Source organism: Herpailurus yagouaroundi, unplaced genomic scaffold (assembly GCF_014898765.1).
Source record: "Herpailurus yagouaroundi ecotype Mexico unplaced genomic scaffold, PumYag 159, whole genome shotgun sequence".
NCBI classification, from domain to species: domain Eukaryota; kingdom Metazoa; phylum Chordata; class Mammalia; order Carnivora; family Felidae; genus Herpailurus; species Herpailurus yagouaroundi.
The window spans coordinates 50,533,291-50,545,623 of record NW_024412400.1 but is presented as its reverse complement, the minus strand read 5'-3'; the positions used below and the strand labels follow the sequence as shown (position 1 = coordinate 50,545,623).

Below are 12,333 nucleotides of genomic sequence, written 5' to 3'. Positions count from 1 at the left end.
AAGAGACCCATGGCTCTGTAACATTGGTACATAAGAACCACATCTAGGAGAAATGAGGAGTATGCCCAGAGGGAAGACCATGAGTATCTTGTCTGGTCTCTGTAACTCAGGACCCCCTTGTGGATAGGGCTGCACAGTGACATCACAGAGAACTTTCTGGAGGAAAGTACAGTGACGCCTTCATGAATGCAGTGAGGTAAATAAATGAATGAAAAGTGAAACAAGATGAATGTTTGAGGAGAAACAAAAATAAAGTGGGCTTATGACATTATGATAGGTATGAAAGGCAACTTCAAGGGTCTTAAAATGCAACCTATTTCCTATGAGAACAATGTTGTCCCCAAGTACCACTATCTCAAAGGAGGACATTGGGAGGCTTTTAGTAAAAAGAGAAAGGTAGGAAGTAAATGGCAGGAGACTATGGGTGGAGAGTCTGGCGGAGCAATTCCTTGTATCGGATAATCCAGCTGATTGTCAGCGAAGAATGAAGGCTTATTTGTTATACTCCTGCCTAATAATTCATTTACTCAGCAAATGTTTACTGAGTTCTACACTAGAGACTAGATTCTAGGGATGAAGCAATTAGCCATACAGATAAGATCCCTGTCTTCCTGGGGCTCACACGCTAGTGGGAGAGACAGACATTACAGAAATAAACAAATCAGAGTGCTAAGAGAAAAAAACAGGCAGAAAGGAAGGAGGTACTAATTTGATGAATTTTAGAAAGAAGTTACAGTGAGGATTCAGCTCTCGGGAAATTATGCATGGAGGTGCCAGTCATGCACAATGGTCATCTCAGGAGCAATGACAGCTCCTTTTTAAAGCCTTAACCACCTTCCAAGTGCATGTGCTGTCATTGTGTGCTGAATTATAGAGTGCTGCAAAATTACAAAAGCAGTGACCTGTTACAAACCCTTTCAATGCTAAAGCAGAGCTTAGATACCTAATGAGCTACACATCCTACACCCACACTCTTCGATTGTCAGAGCCTCTAAAACATTCTGCCTTTACAAATTAAAAGGATTATCATGAGGGAAAAAATAGACTAAAGACAACTGGGTCAAAAACTCCTTGTCTAAAGATAGTCCATATACCCCACTGGGCACCTGAGTTTCCCTGGCTGCTGGGCAGCACACTACCTCCTCCTCTCCCACAGCGGGCTCACTGGGACCTTGGGCCAGAATCCACGCCATCCCTCTGGAGACTGTTTGTGCCAGGCCCCTCCCTTTGCTGCTGCTCCAGCCTTTTGGAGGTGTCTCTGGGCCCGTTTCCTTGGTACTTGCCTTTGGAGCTGGAGAGCACCTGCTTCACCCTCCCAGCCCTCTTCGCTCTGCATGTCTGTGCTCAGAGGGCCTGACTCCAGTTCCTGGTAATTCAACAGCCCCACCGCCAGCACACTCCCCTCAGCGGATATGTTGAGCAGAAGAACACAGATGACTGAATTTATGTGGGTCAATTAGGTCCGTACGTCTTTGAAATCCGCCTCAGCCTTGGACCTAAAGTCCAAGATGAAAACGTTGTGGCCCTTGTTGGGTAGCTGCAGAAGACATGGGCTTGGACGGGAACTGGGAGCAGTAACCAGCAGACTGTAGGACAAGCACAGCAATTAGGCGGCACGACAGCACCACCTCCCAACCCCAAGCAGAAATTGCAAAGAGTCACGGCCCTTTTCCCACTGACCTCCTCCCTGAGCTAAATTTAATTCCAGCCTGAACTGCTCCAGATTGACGGAAACTAAAAAGACATGACAACTAAACTGTGATCCTAAACCGGATCTAGTACTAGTGGAGAAAAAAAAAAAAATTGCTTGGAAGGGCATTATTGTGTCAGCTGACGAAATTGGAATACAGATGGTATACATCATATAAAAGTAGCATACCATGGAAATGTAACTGAAGTTGGAAATCGTGTAGGGGTGTATGTAAGGGTTAAAGGGCCATAACATATGTAATTTACTCTCAAACTTACTCTCTTGGAAAAACAAATTGGGAGGTTGGGGGGAGGGGTGCAGGGAGCAAGCACGTAAGACAATGTGCAAAGGTTAACGCAATTGGGGCAAAATCTTCACAATATGTTAAAAAATCAAGTGCCTAAAAATTCTTTGTATTCTTCTTATAAGTTCTTGTGAGACTGAAATTATTTTCAAAATAACTTTTTTTTATAATCTGGTTTTAAGAACTAGGTAGGTTGTCTAAAAATAGCTCCTCTACTACCTGGACTGTCATGATTAGAGGTTCATTTCTTTGGATGTGACATATTTGCAGACCACCCCAATTTCTCCACATCAACTGGGTCCGCTTTGTTTTCTCCTTTTGAAAACAAAATATCCTTTTGCTTCATAATTATTTGAAACAAAAAGACTTAGAACATATCTTCATCTGAACATTGGCATACATCACAAGATATATAACTGAAATCTTAGGGAGTATCAGTTCATAATTAGCTAGGGACAGGCAGAGGAATCACTAGAAAAGAAGCTAAAGCAATAAGTGTGGAGAGGTGTCCCATATAAATGAAAATGAACCATGAATACAGAGGAGGAAGGGCACCATTATTCCTCCACCTCTTAATTTAGTGCTGAGCCAGACCTGAGGGGTAATGTTCTACGAACTACCGTGGATTCTAAGCTAGCCTTCTCTCTGACAACGCTGATGACACTCTCCTTCCAGATTCCCTACACCTGCTCCATCTCAACTGTGCAACAAGGTGCCTGCAACCAAGATGGGGCAAAAGACATCAATAGAACATTCTCTAAAGCAAGGCCAAGGAGGTGAGGCGTATGCCTTTCTTTTCTCCACCAGCCATGCCCCAGAGGTTTGTGGTGGGCTTCAGAATCCCCCGTGTTGGAAACTCCCAGACACAGAAATTTGCTCTATCAAATATCTAACTTATATAGGTTATAATAACAGGCTTGCTATGGATCAGGCTTCTCAGAATCCTGAGAATATGCTGGCCATAATTTATTTTTTCTCACTATAGGACACTTGCCACGTGGTACCAAAAAAGATACTTCTTAATTTCCAGAATCAAGGAAAATATACAGATTAGAATTTAAATTCTGGTCTAGGATTATCTGGGGAAAGTGTAAAGATTTCTGCGAGCTGTGGCTAAGGAACCCGGGGGCTTAATTTTCTTTATGAAATAGCGCATCCTAGTGGCATTCTCAGAAACTGCAGGGAAATTCAGAAGTCTTCCCCGCGTCCCCTCCCCCCACCTTGAGTACATATTGGACCTACAGTAGCTCCTTGGTCAGAAAAACCAGGTCTCAGTGCTATTTCTTTTTTTTTTTTTAAACCGCCATCAAGAATTTCTATATGAGAAAACGTGGGTTCATATAACCCACTCTTGTTCTGGAGCCGTGAATTTCAAATGTTTTTATTCAGTTACATAAACAAAGCAACTTTTCCCTTGGAAAAACACAAGTGGAAATTTCAAAACAGAACAGAAATAATATTTCAACTCCAAGTGGCACGCATCTCTCACTTTTGCTTAAATTTTAAAGCATTTTCTATCTAAACTGACACTTTTAAAACCTACTTATTTTAGAACTTGTGTTACATTCAAAAGGAAATAAACATTCTGCTCCATTCTGAATAGGCCCCTTTCACTAAGCCTTCGAGCCCCTTCACCAGCAGCCTACTCAGATTTCAGGTCATCACACACGTTCTGGGTCTGAACCATCTCCCTGTCACTGAAGTTCCTCCAGAAATGTTGAGGCTAGGAGAGCCACAGAGGGCTCAGAGCAAATTAGCACAGGCCTCGCGACTGACCAAAATTAGGCCAGTCTAAAATAAACCATGTAGGCTTTTTTTTTAATGTAGAAAATATAACCCCCTGCACAGGGAGCATTTATTAGTTTTTATTTATTTATTTATTTATTTATTTATTTATTTATTTATTTATTTTTCAGCCTTTTAATTTTCACGGTCATGGCCATAGCTCCTTTTCAAGTGGGTCTGAGTGCGCCAAGCATTTTGTGAAAAAAGTAGGTCACGGGAATGCATTGCAAAGGGATTTTGTTTGGGGGTTAGAAGTGGGGGGCTGGAAAGAAGACAGTGAGTTCAATTTGGGAATAGAAATAATTTTCAGTTTCTATGCTGTACTATGGAAATGATGAAAAGGAGGAAGAGCAAGATGGGGACAGTCTTTCCTGAGTGCCCACTATTTGTGCCTTTGCATGAATATTATTATCCCGTGAAGGAGGGTTTGTTTTCATTTTATGGGTAAGGAAGCCAGAGATCAGAGAAAGAGGGAAGAAGGAAGGTGGACTTCAAATCCCGAAGCTGGGACATCATCTTATCACTAGGACAGAACCCAGGAAAAGGTTTTCAGAGTGAAAATAATTCTACTTGTCCTTAGAATCTCCATTAAGAGACCAGTGAAAACTATCAGTTAACAAATGCTCTTAGTCACTTTGCCCCACCTCTTTGAGAAAGCAGTCGAGTGAGTGAGGTTTCTCTCTAGCTTTCCTATCCTCTTCCTCAGTTCCTTCCCTCCGATGTCCCCGTACGTCAACTTGTAGCTCCGTACCTGTGCCCTGACACACAGGCTTTCCTCTTGATCTGGTCTGGAAACTTTCTTTCTGCCTTCTCTGTTTTCAGGTCAGGTCTGGCCAATATCTTGTCTTTGCCTCGGTCAGCTGCCTCTTAGCTTGGATTAATACTTCTATTTTAACAGCACTGATGCCTCTAGTTGGAGAACATCTCAGATACTGTGGCAAGCTGATGGGAGAAGTATTGTGAGCTGGTGTCAGTTTTGGGCTTTTAATTATATTGTTTCAAATATTTCTGTTCTGGCCACAATGCTAGGCACTGGAAATACACAGATTGATAAAAGATTATCTTTATCTTCATATACACCATTTGGAGAGTAATTTATTATAATGCTTCATGAAGCTGTTTTGGGCTATGCGTGAGGTGAAAGGAAAAAAACCCACATTTTCTCAATAGATCCTAAGGACAGCTTCCAATAGAAGAAAAAATTATAAAAGCAAGTGAGGAAAGGAGGGTGGTATGCCCAGTGTTTTGCAAAACTCAATTTGTAGGTGTTATTTTTCCCCCCCCTCTCTTTGTTAGATACATTGTTACACACATTTCCTTTCAACCCTCTGGAAACTGACTACATCCTGGGTTCCCAAGATTGGCTGAGAAGGAGGTTGGAGCAAGAGAGCTCAGTCTCCCAATCTGGCAGGGGGTGACCTAAGCCATGTGTGACTTCATTATAGTCTTACAACAGTGTTGTAAGGTAACTTCAACTGGGTCCATTTTACACATGAGGAAACTGAGGATCGGCAAGGTTAGGTAACATATTGCATCTAAGACACAGGAGCAAATATGAAGTTAGAGCACTATTAGTGGGGGAAGGAGAAGTCCCTACTTCTTGCTCTTTAATGTCTTTCTTTCTGCTCCCCAACTTCTAAATAGATGCACCCCAGTCAAGCAATACACATGTACTGAGCACTGTCAAAGGGAGGATTGCAAAATATTATAAGCTCTGGTCCTTGGTCCTCAAGGTAACAGCAACATAATTTTGAGAATAAGACACACACACACAGATACACACGTGCACACACACACACACACACACACACACACACACACAAGTAACTAACAATCCAAATCTATGTGGAGCAAAGACAGGTCATTCTGTAAGAGAGAAGACTGTGAGTTGGATTTGCCTAGGCAAGGAGGATGTATAAGAATATTCTAGTTGCAGCAAGTTATGATGAGTGGAGACCCAGTGGTCCAGGGCAGGGGTGGAGGATCCATGTGCAGAGCAATAGGACCTAAGCAGGTTGCAGAGCAGAGCAAAAAAGACAGGTGACCAGAAAAGTAGACCAGAGCAGGATGGTGAATGTGACCGGGACTGCAGCATGCCCAGGAAGCAGTGTGGGCACACGGGCGTGTGCACACGTGCGTGCATGGATGGGCATGGGCTGGGATGGGAACTAGGGGGCTGGGAGTAAATATGGAGAGTGTAGAGAAAGCACTGGACTGGGTCCCGAGGTACAGGGGTTCTCATCCCAGCTTTGCTGCTGGCTGCAAATGCAACCTCAGGCTAGTCACCCAACATTGCAGCCTTGCTTCTCTTCAGCTGTAAGACCGGAAATTGGAGATCATCTCCAAGATCTGTCAGTAATTTTAAGACATCCCCCTGCCTCTCCTTTTCTTCTGCTCCTTCTTCACCATCAGCTCCAGAATATGAGAAGTGTTCTCTTTGGTTTGCAAATAGCACAACTTTTTTTTTTTTAATTTGAGAAACAATTAGTTCATTGCATGACTCTGGACAAGCCCTGTTACTGTAAAAGAATAGTGAAAGCTGCATCATCATTAATAGGGAATTTTTAAAGTGTAAATCATCTCAAACTGATGTTTCTATTAAGCCAATGTCATTTCTTCGCTAGCCACCTGCTTGCTTTCGCTGAATTATTTTTTGTGGCAATGCCACTGTTAATGTTAGGGGATCCACAGTAAAGAGCCCTAGGAACCTCACTGCTGTGTTTACTGTAAGGATATTTTTGAGGATGTTACTAATTACGTAAAGAAGAACCATGAGAGGGGCGCCTGGGTGGTGCAGTCGGTTAAGCGTCCGACTTCAGCCAGGTCACGATCTCGCGGTCCGTGAGTTCGAGCCCCACGTCGGGCTCTGGGCTGATGGCTCAGAGCCCGGAGCCTGTTTCCGATTCTGTGTCTCCCTCTCTCTCTGCCCCTCGCCCGTTCATGCTCTGTCTCTCTCTGTCCCAAAAATAAATAAACGTTGAAAAAAAAAGAAGAACCATGAGAGAAATTTTGCTCCGGTATCCAGATTAAAAAAAAGATGTGCCAACACTGCTCAAGTGGCCTATCCTTACCTACCTCAAGGACTCCATGACTGTTGTAAAGAGCTCCATTTCACTATCTACAATTTGGTGCTGCTGGGAAGCACAGAGCGAAATCTGGTCCAAGCACGTGGCTTGCTCAACTCACCCCGGGCAACATGTCTTCCCTGGCTGCTCTTAATCTTTCTTGAACTCATTTCTTCCTCTTTGTTATTTTTATCTTTCTGAATTATATGCATTTGGGTGTACCTTAAATACCTCTGGAAACAAAGAAGTTTAAAAATAAATACAAATAAATAGATAGATAGATAGATAGATAGATAAATAAATAACTTCATGCAACTGAAAGCTTTGTTTTCTAGACCAGAGGCCAGCAAACTGTGGCCTATTGGCCAAATCCAGTTGTTTTTGTATGGTCCTCAAGTTAAGATTGACCTGTACATTTTTTCATCGTTTGGGAGAAAAAAGGAAGATGGTTTATGATGTGCAGAAATTATGTAAAACTCAGTGTCATAATTCAGTGCCCATAAAGTTTTATTGGAACACAGCCACACCCACTCGTTCATTTACTGTCAATGATTGGTTTCACCCTCCCACAGCAGAGTTCAGGAGCTATGACAAAGGTGGATGTGGCCCCTGGCCTAAAATATTTACTACCTGGACTTTTACAGAAAAAAAAATTGCTGATCCCTGAATTAGACTTTCATTTTACATCTGTGTAAGTTCCTCCCGGCTAATTATAAAATTGCTTCAAAGCTCGGTGTTTGCTGCATCCTTACTCAGTCTCGATATTTTTTGTGTTTTGTCCATAAAACTATCTCTCAGTGTACTTTAACCTCGACCTAAGCTCAGGTTTATTATCTGGCTCAGATTTCAATGCTGTGTAATAGAGACAATTGACTTTGCGCCTCTTAGAAATGACTAAAGGACTCTCTTGGGTAACTATTTTATAGACACGAATAAAATGAATCCACAAAAACCTTCTATTTTTGCAGAAAATTCTAAGCCAACAGAAGGATCTACACAGCAACTTGGCACTTTTTACACCACGTTCAAACAATTCCCTCCAGTTTCTTTTCAGTTGATACATGTGTTTGCATATTTACTGATTTTTTTCCTCTCCTGGTCACCCTCAGTTAGAAATAAAACAAGTCTCCATGGAAACACAACAGAACGCTCTCTCACAGATGATCGAGGGACCCAAGCAGCTGGTATTGGGCTGAGGGCTGCAGTGGCATCTGACCAAATTAGGAAGAGAAAACATCTCACCGGCTCCTTCAGACCTCTCAGAATTCTAAAGCTCAGCATGAAAACCTACACAGATTGTGAATTACTGCAGATTTCTTTTTATTCCTTCTTTTCTTTCTGAGAGATGTTCTATCTTATCATGTGATATTCTTATATTCTTATGAAGTATTCTGTCTTACCCCTGTGTACATTTCAGCCATAGGGGTTTTCATCCCGTCCCCTAGAATGAATGACAGAGTCTACAAAATAAGCAGGAGAGGAACTTCTATCAATGAGCACCTGCTGTGTGTCAGGCACTTACATGTCACAGCCAGATTAATGTCACACAGTTTGTAAAGCAGAAGAGCTAGGATTTGAACTCTCTTCTGGTTAACTCTAAAGCCTATTCTCTTTCCAGTACACATGAAATAATATCCTTCAGAAAGAGAAAATAGAAAAGGCAAGATGAAACAAGGTATTTTGTTTGACAAAGCCATGGTTGGAGGGCAGTTGGAAATTAGGATAAGGAAATAAGAATATGAAATTCACCTTCTCACTTACTACTAGGTTTATGAGAAGTCACAGCCAATATGATTTCACTCATATATAGGATTTAAGAAACAAAACAAATGAACAAAGGGGGAAAAAACCAAGAAACAGACTCAACTGTAGAGAACAAACTGATGGTTATGGGGGAAGGTGGGTGGGGTGGGTGAGATAGGTGAAGGGGATTAAGAGTACACATATCATGATGAGCACTGAGTCATGTACAGAACTGCTGAATCACTATATTGTACACCTGAAACTAATATAACATTCATTGTGTGTCAACTATACTGGAATTAAAGTAAAACACTTAAAAAGCAAAAAAGAAGTCACGGCCAAAAGCCAAGTTGGTGTTAGAACAGAGAGAAGCTGGGTTCTCTTCCCTAAAAATCCCTCCCTAATGTTCAGAGGAGGATGTTTTAAATAAGGGTGATTAATAAGGGGCTTGAAAGAATAGACAAATTACTATGGGGATCTAGAGAAAGGAGACGTGCTTCAGGTTGGAGGGAGGGGGACGGGAGGAATAATGGAGGAAGGGGTGGTAAAGCACAGCAACCCATCATAATACAGAGCTTTGGCTCTTCCCTGGGGCCATGTATCCATTTAACTGAACTTGTGTCTCCTCAAATTCTGATCCCGGAGCTGCACTCTTCTAGGTCCCACTTGTTACTAGTGTTGCCGAGTGACACAGAACCTTGCCCAAGAGCCCATCTCTGTGACAGGACCAAGCACCCTCAAGGTCACAGAGCCTTGTTCCCCAAGCCTTATGAAGAGTCACCTTGGAACCGTATTCTCAAATCATGGGAGTATGGGATTGACAGGGGGGTCTCCAGGGCCAGACTGGGGGATGGCTGCTCCCCTCAAGCAGGTGGGCTCCAGGCCCCCAGCTTCAACAAGGACACCCTTGCTTTTACCTACTTGAGGAGGGATCATTCCTCCGCTTCAGAACCATTTGAAAACATATTCAGAACCTATCTTCGTCTGAACATTGGCACACATCACAAGAGGTCTAACTGACATTCAAACCAGGACTCCTGAGAGAAAGACGCATGTCCTCTGAAGCTTTATAAAGAGTTCATGGCTGGGACGCCTGGGTGGCTCAGTAAGTTTGGTGGCTGACTTCGGCTCAGGTCATGATCTCACAGCTCATGAGTTCAAGCCCCGCGTAGGGCTCTGTGCTGACAGCTCAGAGCCTGGAGCCTGCTTCAGATTCTGTGTCTCCCTCTCTTTCTTTTTCTCCCCTGCTCGCTCTCTCTCTCTCTCTCTCTCTCTCTCTCTCAAAAATAAACATTAACCAAAAAAAATTCAAGAGTTCGTGGTAAAACCACCCATCCTGTGACAGAGATGCAGAGAGAGATTTTTTTTTTTTTTTTAATGAAACAGTTCATCCTCAACTGATCTACATTCAGACATCACCATCCTGCCACCACTGAGGGTCAAGGAAAGCGTAGAGCAGAGAATGGGAGGAGATGGAGAGAGAAGACAGCTCCTTCTTGTGGAAGCCAGATTCGGGAAAGGTGATTGAGGAGCATCAGCATCTCCTCCATCCCGCTGTATGGAGCCATGAGTTCTCTCGGAAAGGTGGATAGATTCTTCATAGGCTCCATTTCCAAAGCATGTTGGGGTGGGCTGTGGTATGTTTAGAATCTCCGTAAACCTAGAAGAGTTCCTCTTCTGCATGAGCCCTTTATTGCATAAAGAGTCTGTGTGAAACACATTGCTCTCCACAGAAAGAAGTCATTTCGTTGCAAATTGCTTTATTAGCCAAATTAGATGATAAAACTAGGGCAGTATCTACTACCCTAAAATAGACCTTTAGATTATGGAAAAGTGAAATCATTGTATCATGTCCATGCAAAAACAATCTTACTCTGGAGAAGGAAAAGCTTTGACTTGAGCTAGGACAGCCGTTCTTCACTAGTGTTAAATTCTTTTTTCCGTTTTCAACACCCTTGTCCTTCTGAATGGCTTTTGCTCAGTTTCTTGGATATTTAAAACTCTAGGCATTTGTCAGGCAAGCATTAATGCCGGTGCCCCTGGGTGATTCAGCTAAGCACAGGCATGTCTTAGCGAGGTTTGGACAATAATTGCTCTGACAAAGAATGATACTTCCCATCTCAGAACAATTTATGAAGATTACACACCCAACCTCACACCTGGGGAAAACTTCTCCCTTTTGTTAATCTTTCACAGAATAAACGATGGTGTTGGAAGTTTAGAGAACAGCCAGTAATTTATCTCAGGCTGCAATGATAAAAAGTGCCGTCGTTTCAAGAAGAACTTGTTCGTGAGCTACTTTATTAACCATTAGCACAGACCACATGATTCAGACTTAGAAGAAAATAATGGCCTTAACATCCAGGCAGCATATTAAAAAAAATCCTACTCTTAATTTATAAATTCCCTTAAGAAGAATAGAGCCCCCATTCTTCATTAAGACCTGCTACGTCACCTACCTCCTCAAAGCCAAAGATATTATTTCTACAGGCAACACGCGGTTAGGATCCTCCACAGAGAGCCTGACTATCCTCTATGTAACCCTTTAAGCAAAGAGAAAGTAGACAATATAGAGCGCAAGAAACTAAGGCAGACCAAGAAGAGGGCTCCCTGCATTCATTTTTCTTTTCCTTTTTCCACACAGTGTTTGCTTTGTTATTTCAGTCCTTATTTCTTTAACAACAAGAACCCTTGACTTCCGTGCAGTGCCCTGGTTGAATAACATTGCAACCGGCCAGTACCTGTAAGCCATGCCCGTCTCTGCTCTGGTGGTTTCCTGCAATGAAATTCCGTGGACACGTAAAAACTTCTCCAAATATTTCCGTTCCGCTGCTCCACTAGGCCTCACCGGCCAGCAGGCTGCCTGAGGTGGAGGCTTGGTCACTGCTATGTGCCGTCTACATTTCAGAGCCGATTCACTGGATTTGGGAAGACCCAGCTTGGGGCTGGGGATGTCTGCACAGGCAGGTTTATACAGATGCATGTTTCCAAAACCCAAGAACGCAAAGCTAATTTCACAGTACTTAGCTCTGAGACTGGCTGTATCTTGCTATGATTACTTGGGTTATCTGGCTTTGGTGTGTCCCTAAAAGGGATCAGCTCGTTTTCCCTAGCTGCCCCTTACTATTTTTTGTATGTGAGCAGACTCTGGAGTCCCCGGCAGAGCTCCTAGATACATGTCTCTGTTGAAACCTTAGAAAACAAAACAAAACAAAACAAAACCCTGACAAAGTCCAATCCCTTTTCTTGTCCCCGTTAAGTTCCCAAAGTCAAGCTTCAGCAGCTATGTATTGGCCCCTGGGGAAAAAATACGGGCACTCTTTCCCATGTCTTTCTATTTAGGTAAAAGGAAATATTTGGGTGGGATATAGGCCAAATGTTCTGTTCTCATAAGGATCATAAGGCCTTGGGGATGATTCATGAGTGTGTAATGAGACCTTTCTAAGTACTTCATAATCAAATAATTTATTATACTAGAGACATGATTCATTTGGGTAGAAGGTCCATCAGTCTTTTTCTTTTTAAGATGTTGCTATCAAGTGATAGGAAATATCAATAGGATGGTTGTAAAAAGCAAAAGGCCTACACAAATAGGACCCAGTGATTTTTGACAGAGATGTAAGAGCGATTCGATAGAAAAAGGATAAGCTTTTCAACAAATGGTACCGGAGCAGTTGGACACCCATAAGCAAAAACAAACAAAAACAAATGAGCCCTGACTTCAACTTCATATTTACACAAAAAAA

General features: G+C 42.6%; 1 protein-coding gene across 3 annotated transcripts in view; it reads right to left on the bottom strand.

Annotated features, from left to right (window-relative positions):
* KCNAB1 (potassium voltage-gated channel subfamily A regulatory beta subunit 1) overlaps nt 1-12,333 on the bottom strand; it is a 412,519-nt gene that overhangs the window by 374,199 nt on the left and 25,987 nt on the right. The window contains exon 1 of one of the 3 annotated variants that reach the window (XM_040480571.1): nt 11,329-11,743. The exons of the other annotated variants lie outside the window; for them this stretch is intronic. Coding sequence (XP_040336505.1) covers nt 11,329-11,570 — 242 coding nt within the window. The 5' untranslated portion in view covers nt 11,571-11,743. Of the gene's footprint in view, nt 1-11,328; nt 11,744-12,333 lie in introns of those variants that run through there. 3 annotated transcript variants of the gene reach the window in all.